At 43.1% G+C, this 23019-nt stretch overlaps 2 protein-coding genes across 4 annotated transcripts in view; both read right to left on the reverse strand.

The window, feature by feature from the left end:
- The window catches only part of HEXA (hexosaminidase subunit alpha), a 56067-nt gene extending 37278 nt beyond the window's left edge, over window positions 1–18789 (reverse strand). For 2 of the 3 annotated variants that reach the window (XM_054451516.2, XM_054451519.2), the window contains exon 1: window positions 17977–18742. In XM_054451516.2, coding sequence (XP_054307491.1) covers window positions 17977–18229 — 253 coding nt within the window. In that variant the 5' untranslated portion in view covers window positions 18230–18742. Of the gene's footprint in view, window positions 1–17976 lie in introns of all 3 variants that reach the window. The other variant, XM_054451518.2, reaches the window with a different exon arrangement.
- Window positions 18790–21495: 2706 nt separating this feature from the next.
- LOC129014286 (large ribosomal subunit protein uL11-like) lies at window positions 21496–22074 on the reverse strand. The gene has a single exon (XM_054451541.2). It carries the CDS (start codon window positions 21991–21993, stop codon window positions 21496–21498), a length of 498 nt encoding a protein of 165 aa, XP_054307516.1. The 5' UTR covers window positions 21994–22074.
- Window positions 22075–23019: the final 945 nt, after the last annotated feature.

A 23019-nucleotide genomic window follows, 5' to 3' on the forward strand; every position in this document is an offset into this window, starting at 1 on the left:
TACCCATGTGCAGGCAGAGGGAATCCAATCGCTCCGATCATCTCAAGGAAGTCTGCTCAGACCTCTTGAGCACTACCACATGGCTGTATCTCAGCTCTTAGGTCTGCCAAGAAGCAAGCCAATAAGGGGGCCTTTCCTACCATCATGAACAAACACATTCTTTCCCTTACCAGTAAATACCCTGGATCCCCACACCAATACCTGCCTACATTCTGCAAAGAGGAGGGAATCTGAGGCAACTCTGGTCCAGGTCAATTCACAACTCCATACTTGAACCCTAAAACTACATTGTTACAACACAAAAGGACAAGCAAACCTTCAAGGCAAAGACCACACTCAAGGCATCCAATCTGTAGGGCCATCCAAGCAGACAGGCTACAAACCCATCTCCACAGGAGACTCTACAGGGAGACCAATGAGGACTTAACCTAGGAGCAAGGGTGAGGAAAAACTATACCCCATCCTCTGACTTCTTGTCCCCACTCCCAACCCCACACATCATGGAGCCCCAATATCGTTGTGCGGAGAGCTCATCTGCATATCTACCCAGGCAGCCATCCAAAAGACAGCCGAAGTCCTGAGCTTTAGTTCTAATCCTCTGGGGCTCAGCCTGCCACATAAGGAGAAATCACAACTAATCCACATGCAACTACCATGGCTCGCTGACCTCATGACAAAACAAGAGAGGCCGCACAAACACCAGGTTTATCTGAACTATTACTTGGAAGACAGAAAAATACCTAATCTTTCAATTTTTAAAAAATTTATTTTTCTAAAACACACCTGCACTGTACTCCCTAAATCTGTAGTCTTTTGGAGAGTCACAGACGCCTTTGCAGATCTGCTGAATAGGAAAGCACTTTTTTCCCCAGAACAATGCCCGTAATTTAAGGGCTGTTTCTCCAGAATTACAATTCTTCCACTCCCTGCCATCAATCTCATGGTGAAGAATCCCTGTCCGAAGTTCTCTCAGTGACTCATCTGGGTTTGGGCTGAAAGAAGTAGATACAGGGGCATGGCTGCTGTTTAAACAAATTATGAGAGGGATGTTTGGGGGAGGCAGCAACACGAGAGCTGGCAAAACAGGAGGGACACTAGGTCATTGCAAAGGATGTAAATAGGGTATCACCACTGTGGTTTTCCGCCTCCAAGTTGCTACTTTGCCTGGCTATGAAGAGGGCAGGAAATAGGGAGGGGACAGTAGTACAGCCACCTCTACACACACCCGCCCACACCCTGAACACTGAGAAGCACCAACGTGTGGGAAGCACAGTACGGCAAACAGCCCCATCAGCCAGCAATGTCATGAGCACATGTGCCATGAGTCCAGCTGGAACAGCAGGAAATTGAGAAGCCTCCAGGGCTTAGAAGGTAGCATGAAAAACAGACCAGAGGGCTGGGAAATCAGGACAGGTTGCTTCTGGTTCTGGTTTTGCTGCTGCCAAGCTGAGTAAGTCTCAGGGCTCCCATTTCCTTCCCTGTAAACAATGGCAGGGTGGGACCAGATTCCAGCTACTCCTCTTCAGATCTAAGACCTTGTGATTCCACAGACAGATAATACACTCCAGGGTCCCATTCCAGGACCACAGCCTCCTACCTCTGCAGCTCACTCATCTCCCTGCTTTCATATAAACCTACTCTTCTCTTTGGGTTCACTGAAAACTTTGTATCTTTTTTTTTAAATCAAAACAGTTGTATAGGCCTGGTGAGGTGGCTCAGGTCCATAATCTCAGCACTTTGGGAGGCTGAGGCAGGCGGATCACTTAAGGTCAGGAGTTAAGAGACCAGCCTGGCCAACACGGTGAGACCCCGTCTCTACTAAAAATACAAACAAATTAGCTGGTCATGGTGGTGGGCCCTGTAATCCCAGCTACTCAGGAGGCTGAGGCAGGAGAATCACTTGAACCCAAGAGACGGAGGCTACAGTGAGCAGAGACTGAACCACTGCACTCCAGCCTGGGCAACAGAGTGAGACTGTTTCAAAAAAAAAAAAAAAAAAAGAGTAGTACATACAAGTTAAAAAAAAAAAATCAAACAGTACTACCAAACAGTAGAAAATATTTACAATAAAAAAATAAAAGTATCTTTGGCACCCTTCCTTAGTCCCCTCAGTAAAGAGATAAACATCACTGGTAGTTTTCTACCCCTGTAGTACCTTGTAGAGTAATTTTGTCTTATTCATCACAGACAGGTCATCTCTGGACATGGAATTCTCAGAACAAGGATGCTCCTATCACCAAAGTCCTACTGTTGAACCTTCTCCAGACTCCAGTACTATGACCCCTCTATTTGCCTTCTGTTCTCAGTCTTCTCTCATCCTTGCTTCCTTCCCTGCTGGCCTACATGTAGTGATCCATCACCTCAAACGCAATCTAGCCAATACTCTCAACGATCTGTCTCTTTTCTTCTGTCACAACCAATGGGCAAAACTTTCAACCCTGGATCATTCTAACATCTGCCTGCTGTGCCCCTGACCCTGGCTACTGTACCCTACTGGAGGGAAGGGAGAAAAATCACAAAACAGCAGGATTGGACCACTGCAAAATCATGGTCTCCATCTTGGCTGGGCCCTTGATGCTACCCTGAAAATCTTCTATCTCCATCATTGCTTCATTCTATTCTCTACATCTTCCTCAAGTCTACTTGATCACCACCTCCCTTATGCTCAGCAGACAATCAGAAGAGAACTTTCAACTATCTCTACCCTCTTCCCCTCTCCTCACTGACAAAAATATCTGCAACACACACCTGCCCGTACCCTCTCCTGGACCTCCACCTCGATGGAAGGGGTTTCCTTTTACCTGTGCTCTGGAGCTCTTCTCAGTCTCCTCTTGTATAAATTATTTCCCCTTTTCCCAAAGCCTTCAAATTATTTCTTTCAACTCTCATCAGCATTAAAATGTTTGCAATCTTCCTGGTCTCACTCACTCCTTCTTTTGCCTTCCTGCCACAAAGACTCCCTAGAGGAAATGCAGCCTGGGCAGCTAAGGACCTGAACTCCAAAGGAAAACAGATCTGGATTCAAATCTTGGTTCTAACACTTTCTAGCTGCAGGCCTTCTCTAGGCAAGTTATTTACCCTCTCTAAGCTGCAGTTTCCTCAACTGTAAAATAGGGATCATAATACCTATATAATTGGGCTGCTGGGAAGGTTAAATGAGTTAATACATGTAAAGTGCTTAGCTCAGTACCTGGTACATCATATGTGCTCATGATGTTGGTCATGCTTAGTATTTTGTAGCTGCTTCCTTACAACCTATCTATTCCTCAATCCACTATAATCTGGCTTCCTTCACCACCACTTCTCTCAAAATGGCTTCACCAAAGTCCTGTGGTTCTGTAACCAAATTCAAGGGACTCTTTTCAATTCATTCATTCATTCAACAGTAATTTACTGAATGCTTACTATGTGCCAGGGTGTTGTAAGTGCTGGGGATACAGCAGTGGTCAAAACAGACAAAAATCCCTGCTGTCAGAGAGCTAATAGAAACCACTCACTCCTTCTGGGACTTCTTGACAGGATCAGACATCCCTGACCTTCTTGAAACTAAACTTCCTTACCTTAGGGGACATTGCTCTCTTGGTTTTCCTTCTAACGCCTTGAATATGCTTCTTCATTCTACTTCTCCTTTACCAACCCCAAGGTGCTAATGTTACCCAGGGTCTCCAAGGCTCCAAACTTCTCTTTTTCCCTTCACTTACACTCTCCCTAGACAATGTCATTCACTCCCACAGCAGGCCAATGACTCCCAAATCTGTCTTTCCAAGCCAACTCTTCTTCTGGAACTCTAGACTTATACACCTCCACTCAAATGTCTCAAAAGCCACTTGAATCTTAAACATAAAACTAATCTAACTCTTCATTCCTCCTCCTGGCTGATCCTCTCTCTCACTTTGATAACAGCCCCATCTATTTACCTACACCAGAAATCTTCTTCTTCTACACCTTCCATCTAACTGAGTAGATCACAAGTTCATCAACTCAAAATAACATTTACAGACGGGCTGATATCTCAAACATTGTGTTAAGCACTGAGATTACAACAGTAAAAAGACTTTCAAAAAGTCCTACAATTACACAATCCTTATAATCTCTTAACACATCGCCATTTTCCCAGCCCCACTGGGCCAAAGCCTTAATTCAGCCTCTTGTAATTTCTCACCTGGATGAATGCAAAAAATCTCCCAGGCGGTCTTCCCCTGCCTCCAGGAATACCCATGTCAATCTACTATCCTCAGAGATATTAGAATATGAAGATAAGAGCATGACAGTCTCTGCTTAAAATCTTTCAATGGCTCCCATAGCTTTCAGAATAAAGTCCAGAATTCACTGGGTAATCATAAGAAAACGTCTTGTCTTTTTCTGCTCCTGTGCAGGAACTCTCACAATGAACAATGAACTCTTAACAGAACCCTGAAAATGCCATATTTTCTCCATATTTTTCTTTGCACATATTGCTTCCTCCAATTGAAACAAACTTTGCCTTCCCTCCACATCTCTCCTAATTAAGAAACAGCTCTGTTTTCCTTTTAGGAAACTTTTCTGTTATTCCCCCACCCTTTCCTAAGAAACCCTCCTATGTGATCATGCAGCAATGTATACATACATTTTTCAAAACACTTATCTTAAGATATGCTGTTTATTTGTCTGTCTCCTCACCTAGGTTGTGAGTTCCTCAACAGGAGGGACCAATCTCAGTGTCTTTGTATTCCCAGTGCCTGACACACAGCAGTCATTCAGTACATGTTTGCTGAAAAAATGAATGATGTTGGAATTCAAAAAATGCATATTTAATGTTACGATTGTGCTATGTGATAATCAGGCATAAATAGCAAGTAGTTAATGTAGAGATTACTTTTATATCCTCAAACCTAGTATTTCTGAAACCCTGAGACTGGGGATGGCGATGCTAAGAAGACACCCAGACTTACGCAAAGTGCCTTTTCAGACACTGCTCTGAAGACCTCTGGATCCATAAATTCTAAGATTTAGGTCTTTCTACTTCTCTGAGAGGAAGAACTCGTTGCTGTATTAGGGTAACTAATAACTATTAGGGTAACCTGGAAACTATCAATCTTTACCTCAGTGCACAATAACCTTTCCCTCTACCACCCCTGTTTCCTCCTGAATCAAAACAGTTCCATCGTATCAATGTGTTTGATTCACAGAATCCTAGCACTATGGGAAAAAAACACATTGGTTTTGGTTATAAAGTGGTACTTGATTTTGCTTATGGATTGAAAACTAAGAAAGGCAACCCAGCCTTTGCCACGTTCCCACTCTTTAATGTCTACTCTGCCCCCATATCCCCTGGTACCCTCCTAGGCTGGCACCAAAGTTTGTTCCCATGCCCACTTTGTTCTCTTCCCCCTCCCACCTTTATACACATCATATCCAGGTTTCATCTCCCCCATATTCTGCCTAATAAAAGCCCATTATATCACTCATTTCCCACTCATTTCTTCATTCCAACCAAGATATATTGAGCATTTAATGTGCATCAGGCACTGTGCTAGGTGCTGGGGCAGTTAAAAAGAAAAACAAGCCCTGGTCCCTGCCCTTGAGGAGATCACAGTCTAGCAGGAGAGAGAAACACAAACAATAATTACAAACATTGTGATAAGGGCTATGGTAGATTTAATAGCCACGTCCAGGAAAGGTGGAAGGCTTGACATTGAAGGGGATCTCTGAGTAGGATCTTGAACCCTGAATTGGTGTTCACCAAGCTACCAAGAGGAGAAAAGGTATTCCAAGCCTGGGAAGTGAATTGGTGTGGCTAGGAGAAAAGTCAAGTCCAACCTTGTCAAACTTCTTATCACAGTAAAGTGGGAGTCTGTGAAGCCAACTGCCCTGAGCTGGGACCTTCTCCTTAGTGCTGCTGAATTCAGTCTAGATCATGGTACCTCCTCCTGTAAGTCCCAAGATTCTTCACCCTCCACAGACTATTAATACCTACTTGGAAGTATCACTCTCTCCAGACCACAGATGAATCCTGAATGGATTCATCCCATATTTTTTGGGTAAAAGTTGCACCCAACTTTTTTTGGGAAAAGTTGTAGTTAAAAATTTTCTATTTTCCCCTACTTTTAAAACTGATCTGTCCCTCCCAACCCTATCCCCACTGGAAAGAGAGCATCTCCCTAAAATTCTAGATCTCAAGAGATAACTTTAGTTATAACATTTTGCACAATTTTCCAATTTTTTTGTAAATACATAAATTTATTAATTTTTAAAATAAAAATGGGCCCAGGCTAGGTGGCTCACAACTGTAACCCCAGCACTTTGGGAGGCTGAGGCAGGTGGATCACTTGAGTTCAAGAGTTCGAGCCCAGCCTGGTCAACATGGTGAAACCTTGTCTCTACTAAAAATACAAAAATTAGCTGGGCGTGGTAGCAGGCGCCTGTAATCCCAGCTACTTGGGAGGCTAAGGCAGGAGAATCACTTGAACCTGGGAGGTGGCAGCTGCAGTGGGCCGAGCAATCATGCCACTGCACTCCAGCCTTGGTGACAGAGCGAGACTGTCTCAAAAAAACCCAAAAACAAAAAACAAAAACAGAAAAAAAAAAATGGGATCCTAATACTATTAGTTTGTAACATTTTTCCCCTTACCAAAATGAGCTGTAGATCTGTTAATGTCAATATATATAGATCTACATCCTTACTTGTAAATGTTGAATATAATTCCAATGATGAGATATACATTAACTTATCTAACTTCTCTTCTGTTTGTGGACATTTGGTAATGTTTCTAAGTTTTTAGTATTATAAACAATGCTCTAGTAAACAAATATTCATATATACGTATATAAGCAATGTGAAAGATATCTGTAGGATAAATTCTTAGAGGTGGAAATGCTAGGCCACAGATAAGAAAAGTTTTGGTTTTGATACTGCCAAATTCTTCTTCCAAGTTACTGTACTGACTTACACCCAAATCCACATATATGGGCCCATCTCTCCACATCTTTCCAACACTAGACCATCTCAATTCTTTTTCACTATCGCCAGCTGGATTTAAAAAAAACATATACATTGTTTCCATTTCAATTTGTATTTCTTTTTAAGTTTTAATTTAATTTTTTTTTTTTTTTTTAGAGACAGGGTCTTGCTCTGTCACCCAGGCTGGAGTGCAGTGGCACAATCATAACTCACTGCAGCCTCAACCTCCTAGGCTCAAGTGATCCGCCTGCCTCAGCCTCCCAAACAGCTAAGACTACAGGCGTGCACCAGCATGTCAGGCTAATTTTTATTTTTATTTTTTGAAGAGACAGGGTCTCACTATGCTGCCCAGGCTGGTCTTGAACTCTTGGCCTCAAGCATTTCTTTGTGTTTACTAGCCAAATTCTTTTTACTCTTTTTTTTGAGACGGAGTCTCGCTCTGTCACCCAGGCTGGAGTGCAATGGCACGATCTCGGCTCACTGCAAGCTCTGCCTCCCAGGTTCATGCCATTCTCCTGCCTCAGCCTCCTGAGTAGCTGGGACCACAGGCGCGTGCCACCGTGCCCGGCTAATTTTTTTTTATTATTATTATTTTTAGTAGAGACGAGGTTTCACCATGTTAGCCAGGATGGTCTCGATCTCCTGACCTCATGATCCGCCCACCTTGGCCTCCCAAAGTGCTGGGACGACAGGCGTGAGCCACCGCACCCAGCCATTCTTTTTACTTTTTAAAGTTACTTTTCTTTTATTGACTTGTTGCAAATATCTGCCTCATTTTATCCCTTATTTTTTAACCTTATGCTTTCTTTTGCTTTAATTTTTATGTAGTCAAAGCTATGACTCTTTTCCTTTATGGTTTCTTTGTTTGCTTATTTAGAAAGGCCTCCTCTACCCCTAAAATTATAATAATAGTTTCCTTCATTTCTAACACTTCTATGGTCTTTTATCTTCAGATCTTTAATCTACCTGGAATTTACTTTTGAGTTTGACATGAGGTAAGGATTTATTTTTTTCCCAATTGGATAACCAGTCATCCTTAGGTATTTATTGACTAATACATCTTTTCACATTTGATCAGAAATACTTCTTTGATCATGTATTAAATTCCCACATATATACACATGCTTGCTTGTCTCTGGAATCTATTTTCTTGGTAATCTTATTGTCAGGGAAATCCCCCATGTCATATCTCTACCATATTTTGTCACTTTGCCCAATATATAACCCCCTTTGCTCACTTCTGGTCCTGCACTTCTATTCTTATACATGTTGCTTCCTCTTCTCCGCCAGACCACCTGTGTACTACATATCATTCACCTTGTAAACCCTCTGAGATCTTGTTGTGTAGTTATTTAATTACTCAGCCTCTTCTACTTCCTCCCTAACTGAAGCCTGGCTCTCCCCAGGAATACCACACACCACTTCCCCTACAACATGCTCTGAGAGGCAGCCACTTCCCATATCATAGGGTTGAGATATGGGGCCGCTTCTGGGTCATCCATTCCACCACCACCAAGTAATAAAACACTTTTCTTCTGTGGTTCATGTCATCCAGCTGTTAAATCTCCAGCTCTCCTTGTTACAACACTCTGTAGCTTCCTGATCACTTCTTTATTCACTTAATTTTTTTTTTTTTTTTTTGAGATGGAGTCCTCCTCTGTTGCCCAGGCTGGGGTGCAGTGGTGCGATCTCGGCTCACTGCAATCTCCGCCTCCCAGGCTCAAGTGATCCTCCTACCTCAGCCTCCTAAGTAGCTGGGATTACAGGTGTGCACTACCAACCTGGCTAATTTTTCTATTTTTACAAATTAGACGGCGTTTCACCACATTAGCCAAGCTGGTCTCGAACTCCTGACCTCAAGTGATCCAACAGCCTCAGCCTCCCAAAGTGCTGGGATTACAGGTGTGAGCCACCACGCCCAATCTTATTTACTTAATACTTTGGATCCTGTTGCCCAGTATTCCTCTCCACCCCAAGGCTGGCTATTATCCTAGATGATTTTAACACCCAAGAGGAAGAACTAACCCATGTTCTGGCTTAGCAGTCATCCAACAACATCCTCCTCCTCCTCAACCACTCTCCTGTGGTTGCCTTTTGGACCTTCTTCTCCTCAGAAGTGTTCAAACTCATTCTCCCAAGCTCTAGTACTACATAGCTAACTGTTTGCTAGATACCTCATAGTCAACATGTCAAAATCAAATTTACTTTTCATGATTCTCACTCTACCTCTGAACCTCTTAATTTCACTGGCTTTTTTGTTTGTTTGTTTTTTGAGATGGAGTTTCACTCCTGTTGCCCAGGCTGGAGTGCAGTGGCACAATCTCGGCTCACTGCAACCTCCACCTCCTGGATTCAAGCGATTCTCCTGTCTCAGCCTCCAGAGTAGCTGGGATTACAGGAATGCGCCACTATGCCCAGCTAATTTTATATTTTCAGTAGAGATGGGGTTTCTCCATGTTGGTCAGACTGGTCTCGAACTCTCGACCTCAGGTAATCCACCCACCTCAGCCTCTCAAAGTGCTGGGATTACAGGTGTAAGCCACCATGACCGGCCAATTTAGCTTTTATTCCTTCCCTTCCTCTCCTACTATTTTCCCTATCTTTGTTAATGGCAGCACAAGTGAATGAGAGCCAACATTCAAACTGCTAAGTCAGAAATCTGGGAGTCATCCTCAGCACCCTTTCCCTCCAACCTAACTCCCACTTCCAAGCAGCCACCTCCTAAATCTCTCTTCAGTCTTTCTAGTTTTCTCTGCCCTTACAGCCATCAACCCAACTTCAGCCACTACTCTCTCTTATCTAGACCACTGTTGGCAGTCTTTTAACTGGGTTTCCTGCCTCTAATCCCACTCTACAGCAAGCCCCAATGTAGCCAGAGTTTAGTCACATCACTTATCCTGTTGACTGGACTTTACTGGCCTTCTTTGACCTTAGGATAAAGCTCCATTCCTTACCAGGGCTTATTAGGCCATTTCATGACCTTTCCATCTATCACCTCTTTAGCTTCAGAACTTGCTGATCCACCCTAGAGTTGTGTACTTCAGCTAGACACCTTGAGTTCCTTGAATATGGCATGAAGGCTTCTCGCCTGTAGGCCTTTTCCACACACAGTTCTTTCTATGCGGAATACTATCTTCACCCCCACCAACTTCTACTTTTAGATCTCCTTCAACAGCTCTCTAGGAAAGCCTTTTCAATGTGCACCTTCTCCTTTTCCCCCCACACACTTAGGTCAGGTGTTCCTCTTCTGCACTCCCAAAGTACCTTGTGCTTCAGTTAGCATAGAAAAATATCACACTCTTGTCTGTCTATATCCCCACTTCCAGAAACTGTAAATTCTTTAAGGACGGGGCAGTTCAATTTAATATTCCTTGGACCTAGTACTATTGACAATTAAAGTTACTTAATAAATACTACTTGTACTAAGAATAGATGGGAGGAAGGAAGAAATGCTACTGGAATCTGGTAACAATGGGCCAGGGATCAAAATATTCATAAGCTGAGTGCTAATGAGTAACTAGATGTTAGAAGTTACTACCTATTTGAAGTAATTAACACTAAGATGTGATTAGAGCTTAATCCTGCCAGAGGCCAGTAGTTTTCCAAATTGCTAACTGAATTGACAAAGACGTGTATGAGTATACTACAAGACTGTACAGTGACAAAAGCAAAATTTATGCATGACTGGAATTTCTGCTCCATCCCTACAAGCTGTGTAACCCTGGGCATGTTACTTAGCCTCTATGTCTCCATTCTCAAAGACTGGGGTAACACTGACCTCACAGAGCTGTTATGAAGATTAAAGGGCAATAATATACATCAAGTGCCAGACAATAAATGCTAGTTTCCTTCCGTGTTCTACTTCCCTTTTCCCAATAAGACAGTTTTGCCCCAGCAAACCTCGACTCTCTCATTTGGCCAGAGGAGTCCTGGGGCAGGGTCTCCTATGGCAAAGCCACACTCTAGGAGCAGCTTCCCTAAAGGGTTTTTCATGAGCCTCTTATAGGAGACTGAAGGCTTCACTACTGTGAGATGCCATTCTGTATATGAACAGGCTGACACTTCAAAATACAAAAGGGGCATGGCCTTAGAACTCTGAATCTCCCCCAACCTAGGACTGCAGCTCCAGGCAAAACAACAAAGCCACTAATGGGGAATCCTAGTTACAACAAGGACAAGGTTGAACAAACAGTACAGTAGTTAAACTTTTCATGCATAACACAGTGTATCTAGTAAGGCATCTCTCTTACCCCCTCAATCCCAAGAGCTTTACAAAAGAAGGGGAAGGCTGCTTAATGACAGCTGACAAACACCCATACATCCTGCATTTGAGTATACGCTTCCACAGAAAGGAACTCTACACCACACCCAAGCCTAACCAGCCTCAAGATGTGGACACAACAATAGCATACAGCAGTTGGCTGGGGATCAGGGCTGAGTGTGTGGCCAGGAAGCTTAAGCAAATGCCACAGCTTGAAACAGGAACAAAGGACAAGAAGAGAGAAGACTCAAGTTCCTGACCCAATAATGGGTTTTATTCATTACAGCCAGGAATGCAGAAGAAAATATAATCCATTTCTGTACTACAATGGACTGTAAACATGTAAACCTTGAGACAGCTCACACCACAGAAAACTCTTCACCCATACACCTCTCTGACCCCTACAGACCCAACCACCTTTCTTCAGCTGACTTTGTTGTCAGTGGCTCCAAAAAGGTCATGGAACCTCTTGAGGATGATGCAAATTGACTCTATTTTATCACTTATTTTCAGGACCAGTAGAAGAAATTTAGGAAACTGGAGAAACATGAGAGTGATCCCTTTCTTTTGTTTTTGTTTCTAGGTTTTTGTTTGTTTATTTGTTTGTTTTTTTGAGACAAGGTCTGGCTCTGTTGTCCAGGCTGGAGTGCAATGACACGATCTTGGCTAACTGCAACCTCCACCTCCTGAGCTTAAGCCATCCTCCCACCTCAGCCTCCGGAGTAGCTGGGACTATAGGCATGAGACATCATGCCCAGCTTTATTTCTTAAAAGAAGTACTGGTAAGGCAGTAAAACTCCTTTCCCTCTATACAACAACAGGAAAGGGATTGAGGCTTATGCCTTGAACAGGCTAAGAAACAGACAACATGCCCTAGCATGAGAAGGTTAAAAACAAACAACAACAAAACGACAAGGTATCCATTGTCAAAAACCTTCCAATGCTATGCTTCTCGCTCCTGTTTGGAGGTAAGGAACTGGGGTAGAAGGAAATGGAAGGAAGGGCATCTCTGGGGCTCGGACTTTTAATTTTTATTGTTTTATTTTTAAAATCACCAAGTTCTTTCCACTATTATACCCTCCTTCAAAGACTGAAAAAACATTCATAACTATTTTCTTGTTATCCTCAGAAATGTCTGGAAGGCAGGCAGAGTTAAAAAAAAAAAAAAAAAAAAAGAAGGAAGTAGCAGCAACAGCTTGGAAATTAGGCAATTAGTCTGAAGGCACATAGTTAAGGGGTTAATAAACACTTTCTTGGCTGACTCCTGAATAAATCATGTTCCAGACCCTGAGTCCTCCAATGTATACTGTGTTCAAACAGAATATCCAAGGCAGGGGAACACCTACAGCTCACAGAAATAAAACTCAAATTTTTCATAAACCAGGCCCAGGCTACCCACATACACCTTGATCAAGTTTAGCTTCCTGGACTCAGTACTATACAGGGATACTAGAAAAGTATCATGCTTTAGGTAATAAATGGTGGCTCACACCTGTAATGTCAGCACTCGGGGAGGCGGAGACAAGAGGATCGCTTGAAGCCAGGGGTTCAAGACCAGCCTGGGCAACACAGTAAGACCCCCATCTCCATAAAATGCAAAAAATAAAAAAATTAGCTGGGTGCGGTGGCATGCGTCTGTAGTCCTAGCTACTCATGAGTGAAGCGGGAAGACTGCTTGAGTCCTGGAGTTCGAGGTTGCTGTAAGCCGTGATCACACCACTGCACTCCAGTCTGAATGACAGAGAAAGACCTGTTTCTTAAAAAAAAAAGAAAGAAAAAAACAGGGCTGTGAGAAGAGAGGCTGGTGGAAGACTGCAGGCCAAGCTAATCTAGGCCCTGGGATTCAAAATGAAATATGACATTTATTTTGCCCTTCAACTAAAAACTGTGCTTCTGCCATCACCTTCTTTCTAAAGACAATTTATTCATCACTGTATTTCTCCTATGATCCCTCGTTCTCCACAAACCCCTTCATGAGAAAAGTAATTCCACTACAAAACCTTCTTCCCATGTTGTTTTCTTCCTCTTTGCTTTTAAAACAATAAATTTAGTGGCAACCATCTTTGGCAGGAATATGCCTTGTGTTTGCTGTGGGAAAGGTTAAAGTATAGTTAGTCACTAGCCCAATTAAAGTGGAGAGAACTAATCGGCATTATTCTTTCTCCCCAGCCCAGCTGCCTGATCTTATCTGTTTCCCTCCTAGATGCAATCCCAATGCATCTCCCACTGCATGCTGAGTTAAGAGCAGCACGAGTTGGGATCACACAATAAGCAGCATAGTGTGATTATCCTTTGCCTGGAATCACACACTTACACCCCAAATTGGAAACCTGAAAGGAAAGGTAATCCTCAATGAAAACCTGCAAATCATATCTTTTGGATGATCTTCTCAGACCTGTAATCCCAACACTTTGGGTGGCTGAAGCAGGCAGAGTGGTTGAGCCCAGGGGTTCGAGACCAGCTGGGGCAACATGGTGGTACTCCATCTCTACAAAAATTAGCTATGCACCTGTAGTCCCAGCTACTCAGGAGGCTGAGATGGGAGGACAGCTTGAGCCTCGGAGCTCGAGGCTGCAGTGGGCTGTGTTTGTGCCACTGCACTCCAGCCTGGGTGACAAAATAAGACCCTGTCTCTAAAAGAAAAAAAAAAAAAAAAAAAGAAAACAAAACCCAAACCCATAAAGCCTTCTTATAAATGTTTACACAAAGTAGCTCTTTAACATTAATATATTTTACAAATAATTACTACATATCTACAACGTTCCAGATACAGAAGAAATGGCCAAAGAAGGTATTTTAGGAGATCCAGATTATAATGAACTATGCTATTTATTAACTTAGTCACTTCTTTAATATCTGAGGATGAGCAAATCAAATACTGATAATGGCTGCAGAAGGATACAGATTCTTACATAATAATCTTACTTCCATTCCAGAATAAAAGGGCTGGAGAAGGGGGGCAGGATTATTCTGTTCAAGGACAATGGCATCCTCAGCAACTCATAGGGATGTGCAGGTGAACATCAGACCAGGATGGGAACCTTATAATATCTATGATATACTATGGCTTCTATCAACCAGTTTCAGGAAAAGCAAAGATGAATGCAGTCATGGCCGGGCGCAGTGGCTCACACCTGTAATCCCGAGGTGGGCAGATCACATAAAGCCAGGAGTTCAAGACCAGCCTGGCCAACATGGTGAAACCCCATTGCTACTAAACTCCGTCTCTACTAAAAAATAAAAAATTAGCCAGGCATGGTGGTGGGTGCCTGAAATCCCAGCTACTTGTGAGGCTGAGGCAGGATAATCACTTGAACCCAGGAGGTGGAGGTTGCAGTGAGTCAAAATCACACCACTGCATTCCAGCCTGGGCAACAGAGCAAGACTCCATCTCAAAAAAAAAAAAAATGCAGTCTAATGGCAGAATTAGACTTAGCCACTTTACTTGGAAAAATTTGGACTTTATCAGCTCCATCAAGCACCATGCTCCACACCATGCTTAGTAAATGTCTGGAGCAACATTAGATGGGTGCCATTCCAAATTCCAAAAAATCACATCTTTGCTTTGCAAACAGGATGTGGCTTAATAATCAAACAGGGAACTAGATTCATTCAAGTATCTAGTTCCTAAAATAAGTCTATTTAACAGGTTCGACAACATGCAACACACACCCTCCAATTGGTAGAAACACCTCTCAATGACAAAGAAAGGTGGCAAATACTAAATACTTTCACAGACCATTTAGCAACTGGTGGGACTAACCCTTGAAGGTGAATTCAAAATAGAACTGAACCTCAATACCAGACTTGTTTTTCAGAAAAGGGAGTATAAATTCTTAGTTTCAGGTTCAGATAAAAACCAGAAGTTGTATTGCATTAGGAAAAACACTGGGCCAGTCAGGGTGGCTCATTCCACCCTGTAATCCCAGGACTTTGGTAGGCCAAGGCAGGGGGATCACTTGAGCTCAGGAATTGGAGACCAGCTTGGGCAACATGGCGAAATGCCATCTACAGAAAATACAAAAATTAGCCAGGTGTGGTGGCATGCTCCTGTGGTCCCAGCTACTCAGGAGGCTAAGGTGGGAGAATTGCTTGAGACTAGGAGGCAGAGGTTGCAGTGAGCCAAGATTGTGCCACTGCACTCCAGCCTGGGTGACTAAGCAAGACTCTGTCTCAAAAAAACAAAAACAAACAAACAAACAAAACCTACTGGCCCAGAGCCTACAAATAAGTTGTTTGGAGGAAGAGGATGGAAATCTGTTAGTTAAGATTTAACCTGCATATGTTGCCTTCTTTACTAAAATCAGACTCATAAAGGAATGTATTCTGGCTTCAGCCTTGTTGGTATTGCTCTCCCTCTATTTGTTTCCCATGCTATTGCTTCATCCTTGTTTCTGCAGAACTAGGATTTTAGCTCAAAGTCATCTAAAAGCCTCCACAGGAAACTACATTCCAAAGGGAAGACTCCATGGGAAGAACAATAGAGAAAGAAGTTACTTTTAAGTCTTTGGTAATGTTCACCCAACCCAGTTTTCATTTTCTCTCAATGGACAAGAACCCTCAACTAATAAAGCTAATGAACTTACAGGAAGGTAATATATGGAAATAAACATCTTATTGAATTTATCTGGCTCTAAATCTCTTTTGTTAGGGAATTTATAGTATTCCATTATCTTACAACGTCTCCATTTCTATCTACTTGATTAAACTATGGTGCTATAGCAATGGAGGTGAAGGCCTAATTTAGAAGTATAGGAATTAGGTATGGTGCGGTGGCTCATGCCTGTAATCTCAGCACTTTGGGAGGCCGAGGCGGGTGGATCACTTGAGGCCAGGAGTTTGAGACCAGCCTGGCCAACATGGTGAAACCCCATCTCTACTAAAAATACAAAAATTAGCTGGGCATGGTGGCAAGCACCTGTAGTCTCACCTACTTGGGAGGCTGAGGCAGGAGAATCGCTTGAACCTAGGAGGCGGAGGTTGCAGTGAGCCAAGATCGTATCACTGCACTCAGCCTCAGTGTAGGCTGAGTGATAAAGCGAGACTCCGTCTCAAAAAAAAAAAAAAAAAAGGAAAGGAATTATTCTCATGTATACAGTAGTAGTAAACAACCTATAAAGCTTTTGAGCATCTTATAATTCACTATGTACCTCTGTTTCATATTTTCACATGTCCGCAATTGAAGTATAGAGCCTAAGCCTAGGTCTTAAGACTTTTTTCTTGTAACCTTCAGAGTGCCCAGCACTGGGATTGACACATACCAGTTAGACGGATTTTTTTTTTTCCCATAAACCAGGCTCGAACTCTTCTATAACCAAAATCAACATATTCTGAGTGCCAATCTTGTGTAAGGCACTCTATTATCTGTCATGAAGGAATCAGAGGAAAATGTGATCTACCACACTCAACAGCAGGCCTCTTATCCTATCCAGCTTAATGCATTTTACCAGTTAAGGACTACCCTGATGCTGAGATTGTGTTTCTTTCCCTAAATCAAATGTCACTCTCTAAGGGTCATCTGTTTAATCAAATGCTTTTAATTCTATATATCAAATGATAACTTTTGTGAAAGTAATTTAAACACACTTGAAACATCATATAAAATGATATTACTATAAGACTTAACCGTAAATGTGGCTCCCACCCCCATAACATCTATACAATATAACCAAAGAGTAGATTCCAGGAGATTATCAAGAAACTTCTAAATTTTGAACCCATGCAGCAGAACTGTATTCCTTTACATTGTTGGCTCGACTTATAAATGTGCTGTGGAATAATTACCCTCAAATACAATTTTCAGTACTGATTACATAGCTGCCTAAAAGAAAAGTGTTAGCCCCTTCCATTTTATGTCAAACCAATGTCTAAAGCGCTCTTGACTTTTCAACCCCACATTTTCCACACTCTCATCCCTCCTCAATCCCCAGCCCCCACTCATCACATCCACTAGACCTGAACTTTGAGCTCAATCATAACTCTTTGTGCCTCTGCTCAAGCCCTTCTTCCTGCCTGGAATACCTTCTTTTCAGTCCCGGCTAATTACATCTACCACCCCATTCCAAGTGGCCGCTGGAAACTCATTTCCTTATGTTCTATGATTTCTTCCACAGTTTACAATTTTTTTGTTTTGTTTTGTTTGGGGGTGGGTTGTTTTTTTTGAGAGAGTCTCGCTCTGTTGCCCAGGCTGGAGTGCAGTGGCGCGATCTCGGCTCACCACAACCTCCGCCTCCTGGGTTCAACCGATTCTCTTGCCTCAGCATCCCGAGTAGCTGGGACTACAGGCGCGCGCCGCCAGGCCTGGCTAATTTTTTGTGTTTTTGGTAGAGACGGGGTTTCACTATGTTGGCCAGGCTGGTCTCGAATTCCTGACCTCGTGATCCGCCCGCCAAACATTCTATGTGCCAGAAACTTGTATGTAACTTTGCATAGTTCTTGTATTATGTCTCCCCAATTTTGAGTGTTTTCTCTGGTCTCCTCTACCCAGCCCTTGGTCACAGTCTCACTACGACCCTGGGTTGCTTGAACACGGTCAGAAGGATCACCTTAGATTTCTGCTGGCACAGTATTTTCCATAAATTAATCTCCTGATTGAACCGTAGTCCTATAGTAGTTATCTTTGGATGAAAACCTAATACAGCTCGAGGAGGAAGTGGAGTGCCTGTGATCAAAGGGCTGGACAAAAGCCCAGAGGGCGTCTCTGGAGCCCTGGGGGAACTGTCCCCAGGCAGGCTCTCTCAGAGCCCAGGAACAGGGCGGGACAAGTTCGACTCACCTGTAAGGTAAGGACGGGGCCAAGACCCGGAACCGAAAAGCAGGTCACGATAGCGCTGGAAGGCCTCGTCGAGGACTGAGCAGCCGGGCTGCGCGGCCGAGCTGACATCGTACTGGAATTGAAAGTTGTTCGGGTAAAGGACGTAGCGCTGGTCGGAGGTTTGGATGTTCTGAGGCCAGGGCCAGAGGGCCGTCGCCCGTCCTGCCAACGCTGCCGCCAGCAGCAGCGAAAACCAAAGCCTGGAGCTTGCCATGGCCAGCCGGTCTCCCCTCTCGGAGGGGGCTGGCCACGTGAGACCCTGGTCAGGTGAGCGGCGCCCCCGTGACTTATCGGCGAATCACGTGACCAAAGGCAGCTCTGCGCCTGCGACCCCGGGAGGACCCACACCCTGCCCTTTCACTTCCGGCCTGGACGTGAGGCTCCTGCTGCGTGCAGCGGATTGTGTCGGGCGTCGGCAACTGCTCGGCTCCCCAGACGGCTCACGGGCCCAGTAGAGCAGTAAATAACCGGCCACCCCTGCGGCCGTGCCGGCTGTGATGGAACTAGACAGCTCACCCGACTCGAGAAGAACGGGGTGGGGAGGCGAGGACGCAGGGCGACCTGGAGAAGAAAGTTTCCCATATGGCTCTAGGCTGAATCTTGTGATGCAGCTCGCCAGGCCTACGGGGAGGTAAAGGACATCCCAGGCTGAAGTAACTTCAGAAGCAGAAAAACGGAGGATTAAAACCACAAGTCGTTGTGATGTGAAATTTCGTGGGGCAAGAAAGGGCCGGAAGTAGGTAGTCTGCACGGCTCTGCTAGAGAGAGGATCACAAGATCACAAAAATGTGATCTACTTATGACTGGAAAAAATGTGTACTTTCAGAGCCAGCTTGAGGCATTCCATTGCCTCTAGTATGAGCTCTTCCCTTCAAGATTGACTATAAATCTCATAGTTACAACTCATATCCCCTTTCCCCAGACAAAACCCCACATACCCCAGTGTGTATTTACTGAAAGCAGTAAGATATTGATGGGGCTTTGGGTGCAAGATGGAGAGTGCTCAGAGATAATGACAGGGACCTGGTCCTGCAGGGCCTTACGTAGGAAGTCGAATAATTTATTCTCTGAGCAATTGAAAATCATCCCGAAAGATCTGCATTTTAGAAATATCATGTTGAGTAGTTGCATAAGAAACCAGTTAGGAGGCCCCTTTTTATTGGAGGTAGAGAATAATGAGAGACTGAACTACAGAAGTTGGGAAGGAAGAGAGCTGTAGATCCAAGAAATAGTGGGTATCCGTAAGAGAGGCTTGAGAAGTGATCAAGGAGAATTCCACCGTTATCAGAGATCCTGTCTTCCTTGTTCACCACTATATTACCAGAACATGATACAAATAATGCTATTGTTATTGGGTGGCATTATTTGGTTAGTAGGTACTTTTTTTAATTTTAAAATTTAATTTTAGTATTAAAATACATGTAAAGATCAGGAAAATGAACTTTTAAAAATAGAGGGCTTTCACTGGGCATGATAACACATCCCTGTAGTCCCAGCTACTCCCAGCTATTCAGGAGGCTAAGGCGGCAGGATCACTTGAACCAACGAGTTCAAGTTTAGCCTGGGCAGTATAGTGAAACCCTTTCTCAAAAACAAATAAAATAAAGGGTACTGAAATAATGATAATTTATATTCCGATGTAGGTACCTAATTACTAGTTACACATACATGGCTTTGATGGGAAATCAAAGAAACAGTCTGACAATACACAGATTCATCAAGCAATTTGTCTTTGAAAGTTGATTATTCGAAAACAGAGCGTGTAGCAAAAGAAGCAGAAATTAGATCCCGCAGTCATCAAGTTTCAGATCCTAAGGCTTGCATTCTTACACTAATTTCTTCTTTGCTTAAATCTTAATTTTCATCAGCATTAATTAAGTGTCTGGGTACTCTGCCAGTCAGGAGAGATTTTACCAAAGGTACAGGATTTGAGAAGTATTGTCATAAGAGCCAAGTTCATAATCAGGCCCACAGGATCAATAATTTGGGGGAGTGTTTGGAGCAGTTTCAAAGATAAGAGCAGTAGATCAAAGTAGAATTTCAGGACTGAGCACATGCCAAGGCACCCTTTTATGTGATATTCTACCTGTACCAGAAGGGAGGAGTCATTTACTTAAAAGAGTTACACAAGATGAAAGAGCTAGATCCAAATAAAGACGCTATAAAAATTACTAATGGGGCCGAGCATGGTGGATTACAGGGATTCAGTTATTTAATTATTACTGAAAGAGCTCTTTTAGACTTAACCAGATTTTTAAACCAAATATTCTTATGCATACATAAAAGTAAATTACACAAGATAAATTTGTTGATCTTCCAAAATATCCCCCCTTACTATACACTAGAGTGGGGTTTTGGCATAATGGCAGTCAAATAGATGGAACGGAATAGAGGGTCCAGGAAAAGAGCCATTTGATTATTACTCCATTTCAACAAAGACACCAATTTAATTTGGTGGGGAAAGCAAGTTATTTTCAATAAAAGGTGATGAAGAAAATAGATATCCCTATGTGGGAAAAATGAACTATGATCCCCTACCTCACAGCATACACAAACTTAATTAAAAATGGATTACAGGCTGGGGATGGTGGCTCGCACCTGCAATTCCAGCACTGTGAGAGGCCAAGATGGGAGGATCACTTGAGCCCAGGAGTTCAAGACCAGCATGGGTAATACGAGGAAACCCCATTTCTCTTTATTTTTTTTTTTGAGATGGGGGTGGTTAATGGGTACAAAAAAAGTAGCCTGAATAAGACGTACTATTGGAGAACACAATAGGGTGACTATAGTCAATAATAATTGTATATTTTAAAAGAACTTAAAAGAGTGTAACTGGATTGTTTATAACTCAAAGGATAAATGATTGAGGGTATGAATAACCCCATTCTCCATGATGTGCTTATTTCACATTGGGGATGCCTATATAAAAACATCTCAGGTACCCCATAAATATATACACCTACTATGTACCAAAAAAACTTAAAATTAAAATTAGACCAGGCATGGTAGCTCATGCCTGTAATCCCAGCACTTTGGGAGGCTGAGGCGGGTGAATCACTTGAGGTCAGGAGTTTGAGACCAGCCTGGCCAACACGGTGAAACCCCATCTCTACTAAAAATACAAAAATTAGTGTGGTGGCAGGCACCTGTAATCTCAGCTACTTGGGAGGCTGAGGCAGGAGGGTCACTTGAACTCGGGAGGCAGAGGTTGCAGTGAGCCACGATCACGCTACTGCACTCCAGCCTGGGTGGAGGTTCTGTCTCAAAAAAAAATTAAATTTAAATTAAAAAAATGAATAAACAGTTTTTAACATTATGAATTATTTAAATTAGTATATATACAACATTGCCATCAATTTGGACAGTGGATGAATGTCAAAAATAATAACATAATACAGTATATAATATTTGATTGTTTATTTTTTCTTTTTTTTTTTCCAGTTGTCAAATGATCCTTTATTGAAATATTTTCCTTTGTGTTTAACTAGCTGGGCATTCCACAGCACTACTGTTGATGTCATCTATGATGTCATGAGAGTGGCGGCCATCAACATTACAGCCCACAGACTGGGCAGTCCCCAGGATCTCTTTAATGGTTCCAGAGAGTTCTTTGGCTAAGGATTGGTGCCGCATCTGTCGAGCAATGTTGACGATCTCATCAAAAGTGATATTCCCACTATGTTTAATGTTTTTCTGTTTCTTTCTGTCTCTTGGTGATTCCTCGAGGGCTTTGATGATCAGGGCAGAGGCAGAAGGCACCACCTCAATCTGGGCCTGTCTGTTCTGAATGGTTAGTTTCACTGTAATCCTCAGGCCCTTCCAGTCACCCGTTGCCTTGGCAATGTCATCACCAACCTTTTTTGGAGACAGGTCCAGGGGGCCGATCTTGGGGGCCAGGGCAGAAGTGGCACCGACTTCACCTCCGGTGCACCTCAGGTATACAACTTTGATCTCGTTGGGGTCGAACTTCGGCAGCATGGTGGAGGCGGCTGGTGTCAGATGAACCCGGATTCGGGGCGACCGAAGAAAGTTGCACCTTGGCCTCCTCCGAGCCGAAAGCTGAGAGCTATTTTTTCTTTATTAAAGGCAGCTTGTTAAATGAATAAAAACATGATTTAATTTTCATATCTATAGCTTCTAATAAAATTAATTTACATATCAGAAAAATAATTCATTGTCAGACAATGTGTTCAGGTTTTTGGCTCATAAATTAGGGGATCAGAAAGAAGCAGGAAATAAATAATTTGCCTCAGGAAGTCTTTTACAATGGAGGTGAACTTTGAATTGACTCCCAAAGCATGAGTTAGCCAGGCAGGGAAGGGGAGCATAGGCAAAGCACAGAGATGTGAAAGAGATGACATATTGAACAAAGGGTTTATGGGGCTAGCAAAAGAAAATGTGCCACGATTACCTCACTTCCTGGTCCTCTACCATATTCTCTTCTCTCTGCAATGCCTTTCCCACTTTCCAATCCCTCCACCTACTTGAAGGTCTAAACTTATATTTTACCATCCTGGAAATTTCTGACTTCTCAAATCTGGGTAAGATCCCCCTCTGTGATCCCATAACTCTCTGAGTTAATCTCACGTATCTGAAAGTACAGTTGACCCTTGAACAACGTGGGTTTGAACTGCACTAGTCCATCTATACACAGATATTATGCAGCCAAAGGCAGATGGAAAACAGTGTTCTTGGGATGCAAACCCCATGGGTATGGAAGATCATGTGCAGGACTTGAGTATGTGCAGAGTATATGCAGATTTTGGTATCCTTGGAAGGTTGGGGACGTGGGGGAGGCAGGTCCTGGAACCAATCCCTTGAGTATACCAGGGTATGGCTCTATTGTTATTGTTTGTCCATTTGTCTGTCTGTTCCACTACAGTAAGAGCTCCTTAAGGGCAGCTTCTGTGTTCACTAGCCCCTGGAACAGTGTCTAGCACACGGTAAATGCTCTTTAGCATGACTTTATTCATTTTAGGAGTATTTCTTGGCCAGGCACGGTGG

Source organism: Pongo pygmaeus, chromosome 16 (assembly GCF_028885625.2).
Source record: "Pongo pygmaeus isolate AG05252 chromosome 16, NHGRI_mPonPyg2-v2.0_pri, whole genome shotgun sequence".
NCBI classification, from domain to species: Eukaryota; Metazoa; Chordata; class Mammalia; order Primates; family Hominidae; genus Pongo; species Pongo pygmaeus.

Bases quoted from the DNA above. Each gene is read 5' to 3' on its own strand.
- LOC129014286 (XM_054451541.2), bottom strand. From the start codon at position 21,993: ATGCTGCCGAAGTTCGACCCCAACGAGATCAAAGTTGTATACCTGAGG.